Source organism: Phoca vitulina, unplaced genomic scaffold, assembly GCF_004348235.1.
Source record: "Phoca vitulina isolate PV1807 unplaced genomic scaffold, GSC_HSeal_1.0 scaffold38, whole genome shotgun sequence".
Classification (NCBI taxonomy): Eukaryota; Metazoa; Chordata; class Mammalia; order Carnivora; family Phocidae; genus Phoca; species Phoca vitulina.
In genome coordinates, this window is record NW_022589741.1 from 13,393,277 (window position 1) to 13,406,559 (window position 13,283).

A 13,283-nucleotide genomic window follows, 5' to 3' on the forward strand; every position below is an offset into this window, starting at 1 on the left:
GGGTGAGCCAGCGGGGGAGGCTGACATCACCACGGCAGCAGCCCTTTAAACCCCCCACTCAGCCAGCGCCCCATCCTGTCTGTCCAAGTTCAGACACGGAGAGCTCCTTCCCTCCTGCGAGCCCCGAGGAACCCCCGTAAGTGCATGTATCCCCGGGTTGGAGGGAAGGTAGGCTAGGGCTTGATGGTAGCAGCGGGTATACTGGGGACAGGGCCCTCAGAGGTCCTGGTCTCCAGCTCCTCGGCTGGAGAAGGCCACCCTCTCCATCAGCGTGCATTCCTGATCTCCAGATGGGGAAGTGGTCCTACTTGATGGGGGTGGTGAGGTTACTAGAATCCCATATTGCTTGGACTGGGCAGCCTCAGGCTGGTTGAAATGTTTAGGATGACTTGGCTGATGCAGAGGGATTGATGGTGAAGACCCTGACAGGGGTGCGAGGGGGACTCCCCGTATTCAGCCCTTGTCGTGCCTACGGGGTGTGCGAATACCCCAGTGCTGGAGAGCAGGGGCCCACGGGCAGGTACCCAGGGCCTGAGCAGCAGGAGAGAAGCCCCGGGGAGCCACTGAGGCAGCGGGGAGGTCCACAGGCAGGCGTGGCAGGGCGCGGGGACCTGCATGAGAGCCGCTTTTCCGGACACACGGCTCCTTCCATCCTCTGAAAATGGGGGGTGACCCCACTGCAGAGAGAGGGGTGAGGGGTGGGCCCTGCAGGAGCTTTGCAGTGTTGGCCTGAGTGGGCCTGGGACCCTGGGCCCTTCCCGAAGGGTCTGGCTGCTTCCCCTCAGTGGTTGCTATCCAAAGGGTAGCAGTGAATAGGGCCGCTCTTCTCTGTCCCCAGAATTGAGATGAGCCCACCTTCCTGCCATGTCAGAGATCCACAGACGCTCGACGCTCGCTCCTGTTAGCTGTGTCTTCTTTTGAAGAGAGAGGGGGCCCAGGGGTCCTGGAGAGACCCCTGGTTCTGCTAGTTGTTGTGGGGTCCTGTGGTAGCAGGTGCACGCTGCCCCTTCACAGCTGGACTTTATTCTTTTCTCGGGGGAGGGGAAGCCGACAGGAGCCACAGGGCAGGAGGATCAAAGCGCAGCCAGGCTGTTCTGCCTGTCCCGTCCCAGGAGGCTTTATCTAGAAAGGCCTCTGGGTGGCTTGGCCGGCAACCCTCTCCCTCTCCTCTTCCCAGCAGCATCAAGGTGGGACTGGGGAGGTCTGGGTCAGAGGACTGAGAGGGATTTCTTGGAATTCTCCACTTTAAGACTCTTCACCAGGAGGGAGAAGGGTGGGGGTGGGGTGCCTTTCATCCCCCTCCCTGTTCTGATCAAAATCCAAATGTTGTCTCTAGAACTAGGGGCTGCAACTTTGTGTCCTTGTCACCGTGAGCCTCGATACCTTCACTGTCTGCTCTGAATCTCCTAGACTGAACGCTGGTGGGGGCGGCGGGGGGTGGGGGGGGCACTCTGCTTCCGTCCTGTTCCTCGCAGGCCCAGCCCACCGTCTGGGAGGGAGGGCAGTTGGGAGGGCAGGTGGGGTGGAGAGTACCAGGAGGATAGGCTTGTGGAAGGTGGTGGGTGCTTGGACCCCCAGGATGCATGCTGCCTGCCTGGGCTGGTGGGGTGAAGGCTGAGCCGGGGCCAGGATGAAGGATGGGCTGAAGTCACCTGGTCCCAGCTGACTTGTGGGTTTTGACCACTAGTCTTTGACCCCCAGTGACTGGGAGGCAGGGTGTGAGACACACGGCAGGGTGGGGAAGGAAGGGGCTGGGCTGTTTATAGGGAAACAGAGCAGAGACTGCTTTTGGATTCTCTGGGGTCAGCTGGAGGGGGAGATGGGTGGTGGAGCTCAAAGGTGGCCCAGCCCTCTGGGTCTTTCCAAATCCGAGAGTAGTGAGTTGCCCAATAGCTGGAATTTAGATGAATCCATCTCGTGTTCTTTGTCTCAAGCTTTGCTGTCCCCTCAGGGGATGACTTGGAAAAGGAGTGGAGGGCGGCTGGGAAGAACGCTGTTTCAGTCCCTGGGTCAGGGGCCGGCTCCCCCAGGTCACCAGCAGGAGGCGATGCTGGGAGGGAGTCCCAGACAGTGCCTGGGTGAAGGCACAGCCCTGTGAGATGGATCACATCCTCCTCCGTGCACAGATGGGGAACTTGAATGCAGGAAAGTTGTCAGCTCTGGGGGAAGGAAGGGTAGGGCAGCTGACTGGGGACCATGGCAAGTGAGGACGCTCACTCTGCTTTCCACGGTGGTGAGTGGGGAGAAGGTCTGATTGTGGCAAGAGAGGGAGTCGGGGAGCGTGTGGACTACCCCCATCCTCGGACCACTCTCTCCCTCCCAACCTCTGACCTCTCCGTGGGTCTGGCCTCATCTGGTCCCTTTCTCGGAGGGCTCTCCTAGGGAGCTCTGGGCACCACCCCCCGTGACACCTGGAGCTCTCCCGAGCAGTGCCAGCCCCAGGCCTTCAGGACAGCAGCTGCTGCTGGTCTGCACAGGGAGGGGCTCCCCATGTTCTGGCTGGCAGATTCTTGGCTCTGGGATGTCCCCCGAGGACTCTGGCTCCTCGGTTACTCAGCTACTAGAGTGGCGGGACCTGGGGCACAAGGGAAAATCCATGGGTCTAGCAGTTCTTTCTCTCCTGGCCCACCTGAGGAAGTGCAGCTTCTTGGCCAAAGGCTCGTGGGTTTTGCCGGCTTCCTAGACCTTGCCAGGGGTGGGTAAGTGTGAGCCTCTTCGGCAGCTGCAGGCCAGAGGCCGGGCTGACCCGGCAAAGAGCTGGGTTTTGGAGTTCCAGCTTTGGGGCTAGAGGATAAAGTGGAGGGAGAAGTAAGAGAACTCTGTAACTTAAGGCAGAACCCACAAACCACCTCACGCCTACCTGGACAAAGAAACCTGCTGCTTTATTTTGGCGCCAGGGGAGGGGGGCAGTGCGGCCTCCTCTGGAAGGCATCTCCGGTGCCTCTGTGGCCAATCTTGGCAAAGAAAGAATGCTCTAGACCAGCGCTTGTCAAACTCCGGCCCATACGCTAAACGCAGCCTGCTGCTTGTTTGTGTCAATAAAGTTTTATTGGATCAAAGCCATGCTCACTTGTTTACATATTGTCTAAGGCTGCTTTCATGCTACAATGGCAGAGACCATATGTCCAGCAAAGCCTAAAATACCTACTCCTCTCTGGTTGTTTACAAAAGTAAGTTTACTGATCCTTGCTCTAGACTTCGAAAGATCTGGTCTCCCATTTCTCTGGTCCCTAAATTCAGAGAGGCTCCCTGGACAGAGGGGATGATGGGCAGTGCCATGAAAACAAAACGAGGAAACCAGGGGAGGTAAATAAATGTCTAGGATGGGTGGGCACGCCCCCCCCGCCCCCCGCCCGTCCCCCTAGGAGCTCCAAGGCCTGCCTAGCACAAGTGAGAGCAGAACTGGTTCTCTGATCCTCTGACCTTCTCCCTTCTCTGGCCGGTGCTGCTTTAGCTCTCCCACAACATGGCCAACAAGGGTCCTTCCTACGGCATGAGCCGCGAAGTACAATCCAAAATTGAGAAGAAGTATGACGAGGAGCTGGAGGAGCGGCTCGTGGAGTGGATCATAGTGCAGTGTGGCCCAGATGTGGGGCGCCCGGACCGCGGGCGCCTGGGCTTCCAGGTCTGGCTGAAGAATGGCGTGGTGAGTGGCACTTCACAGAAGTGCAGGGGGGCTGGGGCTTCACCATCCTGCTGGGCTTGTGGGGCAGGCACCCCGAGCGGAGTGCCAAGCTGCGTTCTCTGCCCGGCAGATTCTGAGCAAGCTGGTGAACAGCCTGTACCCTGATGGCTCCAAGCCAGTGAAGGTGCCCGAGAACCCTCCTTCCATGGTCTTCAAGCAGATGGAGCAGGTGGCTCAGTTCCTGAAGGCAGCTGAGGACTACGGGGTCACCAAGACTGACATGTTCCAGACTGTTGACCTCTTTGAAGGTACAGAGAGAAGAGGGGTGGAGGAGGCAGGTGGAGGACAGGAAGCTGAGGCAGAGAGGACAAGGGATGACCCAAGCATGCCACGACAACAGGTCTACAGAGTGGGAATGCCAACCATACTCAGGGGCATCCTAGGATCTACTGCAGCCTCCTTAGCCCTTGGGGTTGGCCAGTTTTCGGAGAGGCGGGGCAGGCCCTGCCATGGAGTCCCGTGTACGTGGTCCTGAAGGTCACCCCCCATCCCTTTTTCTTCTCCCAGGTAAAGACCTGGCAGCGGTGCAGAGGACCCTGATGGCCCTGGGCAGCTTGGCAGTGACCAAGAATGATGGGTACTACCGTGGAGACCCCAACTGGTTTATGAAGTACGTGGCCACCAGGGGTTCCTTGTGCGCTAAGCTTGTGTCTCTGTGTGAGATGGGGGGTGGCCTGGGCTAACCGCTAAGCCAAGGGAGGTGGGGCAGCAGGGTCGGAAGGTACAAAGTGAAGGTCTAGGCGAGGGGGAAGATGGGTCCCTGCTGCTTGCCAGTGTCCCTGGCCCGGGGGGCAAGCTAGGTGAAGGAAGCAAGAGAAGTGAGACGGGGCACATGGGATGAGGCTAGGAAGTGACAGAGGAAACAGAACCCAGGTGGAAAATGTGCAGTCCCGGTGAGTCTTTATCCTGGTTTCCCCGCTTCTAGGAAAGCCCAGGAGCATAAGAGGGAATTCACAGAGAGCCAACTGCAGGAGGGCAAGCATGTCATTGGCCTACAGATGGGCAGCAACAGAGGGGCCTCCCAGGCTGGCATGACAGGCTACGGACGACCTCGACAGATCATCAGTTAGAGGGAGAGGGCCAGCCCCCGGCCCTGCCCGTCCCCAGCTCGCCGGCCGCAGCCATCCTGCCTAGCCTGCCTCACCCACACCCGTGTAGTTCCTTCAGCCCCGGCCAAGCTTCGAGGCTCCGTCACTGAGCAAAGGTGACCGCACTTGGGCAGCTCTCCCCCACCCCTCAGCCTCAGCCCAACTTCTTACCCCAAAGCACCACTCCCCTAACCCTCCTCCCAGCTCCCCTACCGTCTCCCACCATCTTTCCCCATCCTGGGCCGGGCAGGGGGGAAGGACGTGGGCTGGGGGTAGCTGGGCAGGGGGCAAGTCCACCATCCTCCTTGGCAGCAGATGCCCATTGAAGGAAACCCAGCCCAACCTCCCCCCATTTTTTTGCTGGAATATTTTGGGGGTTGAAATTCAGAAAAGAAACAAATATATACATCAATCTTTTCTCAGGCCTGGCTGGCAGAGTTTGATTTGCCCTAGTCACTTCTGGTTGCAGGAGGTATGAGCGGGCAAGAGGCAGGGAACATTTACGGGTGTTCCTAGCCGCCAGCTCTGAAGGACCCCTCGAATTCTAGGATCCCAGGGGGGTCAGCTTCCTTCAGAGGCCCAGGCAGAGGAAGGAGGAGAGTGGATCTCAGGAACCAGGGACCGAAGGCCAAGAGAAGCGACTTGGCAACTTTCATGAGCTCTGGGAGGCAGATGAAAGGGGATGGGGAGCGGTAGAGTTGTGTGGAAGGTTTTTATTTTGGAAAAGCTGTGCAGAAAAACATTCAACCAAATGTTGCTGTGAAAAGAGAAACCCAAATCTTAAGCGTTAAAAAAAAAAATTTTTAGATCAACCAACTAGCTCAGAAGAGGGGAGGAGGCCCAGGCCGGGAGGAGTCCCAGCCGGTCAGGCAGACGGCTGGCCTCCGGCGGGTAAGGCCATTTCCCTGAGCGCTTTGCAGAGGAAGACAGGGTGGTCGCAGGGCTGGAGTGGCAGTGGCCGACCCCTGTCATAGTCCTGCTGCAGACCCACCTAGTGAAGCCGCGCAGGCCCTGGGGAGCCGCGCCCATCCGCGGCTTTGCCAGGAGCATCGTACCGATCCTTCAGGATGGAGGGTGGGGGGCGATGGTGAAGGAGTCAGGATGTGTTCAAGGTTGGCTTCTGATCAGGGCTCAGGGAGGCAGCTGCTTTCAGGGCGGGTGTGCTGGGCTGAGGGCTACTGCCATACCAGTAGGTCTGAGGTTCCAGGCGGAGGCAGAAAGGGGGCGGAGGGAGAGGAAAAGACTGCAGTTTCTAGGTCCTGGGTCTTCAGAAGGACAGGCATATATCCACGGGCTCTTCCCAGCCTTCATCCCAAGCCCTCTTCCCGAGGGACCCCGGTGACGTTTCTGTGGAGAGGCTCTTCTGGCCATAGCAGGCCCTGTCCCACCCATGCATGGGTGAGGGTCCCTATGACCCACATCACCAGCTTGCCCAGGAGAAATGAGGAGGCAGGCCTGCCCAATTGGGGGGGGGCCGAGCCCTTGTCCAAGACCTTCTCACCAGAAGCTCCTGTTCAGTCGGAGGAAGATCCAATGGCGTGGCCACACTATTCTCCGGCACGATTCCTCTGTCACTGCACCTTAAGAAGGCCCTCGCCCTCCCTGAGCGTAGTCAGAGGGTGCTCTTTCGGCCTGTGGATTCCTGATGTTAGCATCAGGGCTGCCTTCTCCCCAGAGCTCCCGGGACTTCAGAGCAGCCTTCCAGGCTTCCCCGGCTTTGGGAAGGAAGAACCTGTCCCATGTCGAGCCTGTTGGGCCTTGTGTCAGCAAATCTGCTCCTCTTTCCCCTGCAACAGGTCTGGGGCTAGGTGATGATGAGGGCAGTTCAGGGTACTCCTGTCCTGGGACAGGCCCCAGTCCCCTCGATCCAGCAGGTCTGGGGCAAGGAGATCAGAGGTGGTGGGAGGGCCCTCACTTTCTGTCTCCACTCCATCTGGATCCTTGCTGTTGTAAAGTGGCACCGATTCTAGTTCTGTCCCCTCCTCCCTGGCTTTTTGGCTTCGTTGGGGCCAGTGGCAGGGTCCATTCCTACAAACTTGGTGAGAGGCCACATTCCTCTGGCTCAGGTATATTTCCAGCATGTAGTAAAGGGTCCAGAAGATGGTAAAACTGCCCACCAGCACCAGAGTCTGGGGAAAAGTCAAGCACCCAAGTTAGGGATGGTTTCCCAAAGCCTGTGGCTTTTCTCAACCCAGAACAATGAGCTCAGAAAGTCTGTCACCTTCCAGGGACTGCCTCTCCCACCCCAAAGCACTCGCCTCCCCCACCCAAGGAGCGCCCTCTCAGAGCTAGCTAGTCGAGTGGGGACCCGGCCAGCTCCTCCGAACCCCCCACTTCTCAAGTCACCTGGAGTACCCCAGCAAGGACTAAATCCCCCAGGACACTCCTGCCTGCCCACCCGCCTGGAGCTGGAGGCTGGGCCCTCGCACCTTGAGGGTGTTAGGGGTGATGGTGTAACCGTCCTCCTCGGGGATTTTCAGCCCAGGAGGGCAGGGCAGAGTGAAGCCATCATGCAGGTATTTTCCACTCATGGCACTTTCTAACAGTCTGTGGAGAACAAAAGAGATGGGGACGCCCTCCTGAGCTTGGTTCTCCCACCTCACAGCTGGAGAGGGAGGATGCCCCACAGCAAGAAGGGGCGGGCGTGCTGCGGGTTCCCAGGGAGGTGGAACTCCCTACGTGGCCTCTTCCGGCCCCAGGAGCTGCCCCCCCCCCCCCCCCCCCCCCCCCCCGCACCTGCGCCTGGCACCCACCTTTGCCTGTCCCTGATGTCCACTGGACTCCACACAGAGCCGTAGAGGGTCAGCTGCCACTGCCGGAGGGTGCCAGCCCGCAGCAGCTCGTCTCCTAGAGCAGCAAGCCGGGCAGTCGTGAGCCCCGCCCCTCCGCCGCCGCGCAAACAGCCCCGCCCGCCCCGCCGCCGGGGGGCACTCGACCGCACGCTCTGCCGCCGCAGTGGTCTGTGTCCCGCGGCCCCGGGGTTCTGCAGATGTGCCTCGCGGGGGTGGGGGTGGGGGCCTCAGGGATGGAGACGGGGAGGCTGAAAGGTGTGACTCCGAAGCAAAGACGTTCTGCCTTTCTCTCTTCCATATTTTAGGGTTTCAGCTGGGATTTTGCTTGGAAAAAAAAATGTCCTTCTACTAAATTAAAGAAAGGTCTGAAAACCAGCAGTCTAGTGAATACCTAACTTGGCTGGAAGCCAGGAGAGTTGGGTTCGGTTTCCAGTCTTCTCACTGGAATATTGTATGACCTTGCACCAGTCACTTCAGACCTCTGGGTGGGCCTCAGTTTAAAAAAAACAAAAAACAAAAAACAGAAAACAAAAACAAAAAAATGGTGAAAATTAGTCCTGCCCTTACCTGCCTACCAGGGCTGGTCGAAGGATGGTTATATGTGAAAGGACTTGAAATGTGGTTTCAACAAGGAATTTTTGTTGCTATCCTGAGGAAAAATGGATCAGTCACTTCTCCAAGGAATATGAGAGGTGGTATCAATGAACAATTTTAGATTTCAGTGCCCGTATTTTAGATGGGGTGTATTTCTTGGCATCTACCCTGTCGGTCCAATGGCAACCCTATGTCTCCTCCATGGGATGGTTTCTGCGGGGACTCTGAGCTCCAGAGGGACCAGACGGAAGGGCAGGCAGGCTTACCTACATCCCTGATCACGAGTCTGTAAGTCCCCTTTGCTCTTTCCCCCCAGCACCGCACAGTGGAGAAGGTCCAATCATTGAAGCCATTGGGATCTCTGGGGGAGAAGAAAAGAGTAGAAAACCTGGAAGGCGTGGGGCAGGAAACCGACCCTTTGCCCACAAACATGATTTCCTAACTGTAGTAGCCATCAAAACATAGCCGTTGTGGCCTGAGCTACAGCCACTGGGGAGCATGCCACGAGGGGTCCCCAAGCGCTGTCCCTTCCCCAGGGATCCCATGAGATGAAGGACTCCTGTCAGCATGTCCTAGTGGGGAAAGCAAATGTAGAGAGAGCACAGGCCGGGGAGCTCGAGAGATCTAGGCTTAGTGTTACTTCCTCAGGCACTTACTAGCTCTGTGACTTGTTTCCTCTTTTGTAAAAGGAGGGTAACGTCTCCTCTGCATCGTTCTTGTAAGGATTAGAGAAAGTAAAGTGCAGTGCTTAGCACGTTGTAAGCGACTTCTACAAAGCAGGGAGGAAACGGCTTCCCGCTGCCCCGGCCAGCCCGTGCCAGGACAGCTGAGGATGTGCTGGCGCCCACTTTCCCTCTATCCTTTCCTTGCAAAGGCCCGCGTTGCCCAAAAAGGCTCAGAAGGCACGGGCAGGCATACGTACGAGTCCATGCTGCGGGGGGCGCCGATAAGGGACATCATGCCACTGGGGCAAAACAGTTTCAGTTCCAAGCTGCCGCGTCGTGGATGAGTGATGGAGACGGTCACTGCCACATGCTCTAGCGTCTTCAGCCCCGACATCTCCAGGTCCGTCCTGCTGACTGTGGGGAGTCAGGCTGGGCAGCTGGGAAACCGGCCCCATCAACACTTACGCCCTCACTTCCTCCCCACACACACAAAGGCACATACTCACCGAACCACATACACACACCTAATGCAGCCCTAACTGGGACCCAGTGCGCGCAAGTAAATGGGATGTCGTGGCCACTTTCGAGGGGCTGACAGGCTAGTTTAGAGTCTCATTGGGAAGATCACATATTCAAGACACAATATAAGAACCAAACAGAGCAGCTTCCACCATTCATTCATTCAAAAAATAATTTACTGAGTACCTCCTGCATTTCAGGCACTGTACTAGATGCTGGGGATAGAAAGGTAAGTTGGACATGATCTCTGCCTTCTACCTGCAAGTGGAGAACGAGATGGTGTGAGGAGTACCTAACTGGTGCTAGAACAGACAGGCTCTAGGCACAGGGCAGGGAGACCGTCCGCAGGAGATGAACGCAGACCAGTAGAGTGCTGGTAAGCAGCGGTACGTTCCAGGAGGGGAGACAGTCCAAATGTGGGTGGGGAACGAACGAGTTTCATACGGAAGGCAGTACAAATATCTAAAAAACTACTCAAGTGAATACACTTGGAGGAAATGATGCTGAATGAAAAGAAGCCCACCTCACAAGGACACACAGAGCGTGACTTCCGTTGTGTAATACTCATGAACGACACAAGCGTGGAGACGGATGCCAAATGAGTGGCTGCCAGGCACGCGGGATGGGGCCGAGGGCGTGGGCACGGCCACAGAGGGGTGACATGATGGAGTCTAGTGAGCCTGGGGTGTTCTGGATCTTGGCTGTAGTGGTGGATACACGAGGCTACATGTGTGGTAAACCTACAGGGAGCCCCGCCCCCACCCGGACACACACACTCGTACAAATAGGAGTGCGTGTCTGGCAGGTGAGATCTGAATATGCTTTATGGACCATAGCAATGTCCTTGTACTGGTTTTGGCACTGGACTGGAATTGTTTCAGACATTCACACAGGGAGAAGGGTGCGTGAAACTCCCCTGAGCACTGCTTTGCAGTTCCCTGCGAATCTACAGGTATTTCAAAACAGAGTTTAAGAAAAACACAAACGACTGAAGGGCAAGACTCAATTGGGGAATATTAAAAAATTAGGTGGCAAGGAGAAACAATTCTTTCTAAAGCACCTCCTCCACGGATCCATTCCGACGGGCGAGGCGGAGACCAGCACCTGCACCTTCCAGGGAGAGCATGCACAGCTAGGATGGAAGGAGGAGGAGCAAAGGGCAAGAGTCTGTGACACCACCTTCCGTCCTTCAGAGGCCCCCTGCCCGCTGGCCTCCTGCTCAGCCCCCTCCGCTGCGCTCGCCACCGAAACGCACCGGCCCCCCTCGGTGCTCAGGTGCTCAGGGGGCTGCTGTCCCGAGTCGTCATGACCTCATACTGTTTACCTCCTCCGTCCACCCCACATCCGCACCCACTTCCACGACCACACCCCAGGCCTTGTCCTTACCCGGGACTGCCTCACTTCTGAACGGTTTAGAAACTCTCATTGTGGGTTTCATCAGATAACAATGCAAATTAACTGACGGCCAATCAGAATAGCTGAGCAAAAATGACAGCAAAGAAGCTCCCCCACTTCCTGATAACATGTTGGGAAATAATCTTGACCTCTCTCTGGGCACAGATGTGTGCACGAGTGAATGGCCTTTCATTCCATCTGGCAAGTCTTCAAAGCCCATGCCCCACCTTCTCTGAAAACAAGGACATCCTGTCTCTCCGCGTTCCCCACACCCTTCTTGATCCCTTCCTTCATTTCCTTGAGTGCCATCCAGCTCCTCTTTTCCTAGTGTCTAAGATCCCACAGCTCAGCTCTCCAACATCCTCTTGTTTACTCTCCCAGGCTCCTTTGTTTTTTCCTTTCACAGTAACTGGTTGGCAAGAGTCCAACATCGGACCAGCCCCATTAGCCGTCTTCTTGGCTGGATCTTCTTGCTTACGTCTTTCCTACCACAGATGAAAAACAAAAACAAATAAACCCTTTCTCAACTCTTCACTTTCTTCTGCCCACTGGTGTGAAGAACGTGGGCTCTGGAGCCATCCAGACTGGGTTCAAATCCCAGTCTGCCCTGTCCTAGCTCGGAGAACTGATTCCTTATCTAGAAAACTTGGATAGTAACAGTACCTACTTTGTAGGGTTGATAGGAGGATTATATCAGTTCGTACACATAAAGTACTTAGTACAGTACTGAGTATTAAGACCATGTAAGTATCAGATATTACTTTTCCTTTACTGGTAAAGTTCTTGGAAAAGATGTCTACATTCACTATCTCTACTTCTTACCCTCCCATTCATTCTTAACGTTTTTTCCTGTCAAGACAGTCTACATGGTTTTAAAAGTAAAAGAACAATTTCCTACCCCATTCCTCACCATCTTTGTGAGCCACTCCCCAGAAGCAAAGACTTCTTATTGCTTTTGGTTGTTTCCTTCTGGGATCTACCTTCATGTTTCCAAATAATAGGCATGTGTGACTATTTCATGGTTTATCAGTTTCAGACATTATTTATCGACTTCTAGTTACAGCAGATGAGGATTTAACACCACACCCAGACCTTCTTCCTACCCTGCCCTCCCCTCCATCCTCTCAAAATAATTACATCACCACTTTTAGTTAATCTTTTGTTTCCTTACGATGACCCTATAAATATCATATGGAATTTAGCCAAGTAGTATATAATGATTATATTTCATTTTCTGAACAATTTGCTGATGTCCCCTCTGGCGTTAATAATTGCCCTGTTTTTTGGTTTATTTCAACTCATGTCCCCCATTACTCATTCTTCCCACACTGCATAACCTCTCTGAATACTATTTCTTCAAATGAACAAACAGATCAGAAGCTCTCTCAGTGCCACTTTCCCCCGGAGACTCCATCTCTGGCTCCCTGTCTCCTGTTCCTATCCGCTGCCCCTGGGTTGGGACGTTCCTCTCCTGCCTTGGGCTCTGTCTCCTCTCTGTCCACACTCCCTCTTTTTCTCCCCCATCCTCTCCTTCCCTTGGTTTATCCTTCCTTGTAGAACAGCTGCCTCTCCCAGCAGTTTCAGACAATGTCTGAAAGTATCCTTATTCTACTTTCCCATATATCCCTCCCCATACTTATCCCATATCCCAGGATAATCAGTTCAGCTGAGTTTTAGCGACTGAAAACAATCATCCTCAGGATTTGGAGGTTTTTTTTTTTTTTTTTCAGATGGCTAGTGATCCCTATTAGCCTGAAAATTTTTTTTTTTTTTTCCCCAGGGCGCCTGGGTGGCTCAGTTGTTAAGCGTCTGCCTTCGACTCAGGTCATGATCCCAGGGTCCTGGGATCGAGCCCCACATCGGGCTCCCTGCTCCGTGGGAAGCCTGCTTCTCCCTCTCCCACTCCCCCTGCTTGTGTTCCCTCTCTCACTGTGTCTCTCTCTGTCAAATAAATAAATATTTAAAAAAAATTTTTTTTTCCCTCAATTGCCAGTGATCCCTATTAGCTTAGAGCCAGTTGGAAGCTCTAAGCATGGGTGGAGTTTTATACTGGTAGGCTTCCCTAAAGTTCGTTGGCCTGGCACCTGACTGGTTCATGGAGAAGCCCTCCATATCCGTATCTCCAAGTCTTTCGATGAGGGGTCCTTCCATTGCTCCAGAGAGGAGCCACCGATCTCCTGGCTGCCAGAGCCTTGGGATCTGGGCAGCTGGCTTGGAGGGGAGGGTCCCCCTCTCCCAGGACACTCCCTGTCCCTGGAGAATAAACTTCCCAACTCCTGCTGGCATTGGCATAGGGAAGGGACATCACCTGGCTGCCAAGGATGGGAGAAGGTGCCCTGGCATCTACCTTTTCACCGATCCCTATTTTCCACCTCATACCTCATCTCTGTCTCCTGGAGCACATGGGACTTCCAAGTCCTGAGGCCATTGGCACTGTGTGGCATGAAGGGGCTTATTTCTTAGTATCATCCTTGCAGGCATTTGGTATGCAATTTCCTCAGCCCTGCTCACTTCTCCATTCATTTTTCATCTTCCAAAAATGTGA

The 13,283-nt window shown here is 55.2% G+C and overlaps 2 protein-coding genes across 2 annotated transcripts in view; one reads left to right on the forward strand and one right to left on the reverse strand.

Moving 5' to 3' along the window:
- Positions 1 to 6,522, forward strand: TAGLN (transgelin). Its single transcript, XM_032428133.1, has 5 exons — positions 1 to 136; positions 3,455 to 3,646; positions 3,756 to 3,933; positions 4,193 to 4,295; positions 4,611 to 6,522. The coding sequence occupies exons 2-5, from the start codon at positions 3,467 to 3,469 to the stop codon at positions 4,753 to 4,755; spliced, it is 606 nt and encodes a 201-aa protein (XP_032284024.1). The 5' UTR covers positions 1 to 136; positions 3,455 to 3,466; the 3' UTR covers positions 4,756 to 6,522.
- Positions 5,476 to 13,283, reverse strand: part of PCSK7 (proprotein convertase subtilisin/kexin type 7) — a 25,292-nt gene continuing 17,484 nt past the window's right edge. Inside the window, exons 13-17 of the mRNA XM_032428121.1 lie at positions 9,082 to 9,238; positions 8,426 to 8,520; positions 7,527 to 7,620; positions 7,203 to 7,320; positions 5,476 to 6,902 (exon numbers count right to left, since the gene is read on the reverse strand). Coding sequence (XP_032284012.1) covers positions 6,537 to 6,902; positions 7,203 to 7,320; positions 7,527 to 7,620; positions 8,426 to 8,520; positions 9,082 to 9,238 — 830 coding nt within the window. The 3' untranslated portion in view covers positions 5,476 to 6,536. The remainder of the gene's footprint in view (positions 6,903 to 7,202; positions 7,321 to 7,526; positions 7,621 to 8,425; positions 8,521 to 9,081; positions 9,239 to 13,283) is intronic.

Excerpts from the sequence above, each read along its gene's own strand:
- TAGLN (XM_032428133.1), top strand. The coding sequence starts at position 3,467 with ATGGCCAACAAGGGTCCTTCCTACGGCATGAGCCGCGAAGTACAATCC. Across the intron at positions 3,647-3,755 it reads TCTGGCTGAAGAATGGCGTG|ATTCTGAGCAAGCTGGTGAA; the intron begins GTGAGTGGCACT and ends TCTGCCCGGCAG. Across the intron at positions 3,934-4,192 it reads GACTGTTGACCTCTTTGAAG|GTAAAGACCTGGCAGCGGTG; the intron begins GTACAGAGAGAA and ends TTCTTCTCCCAG.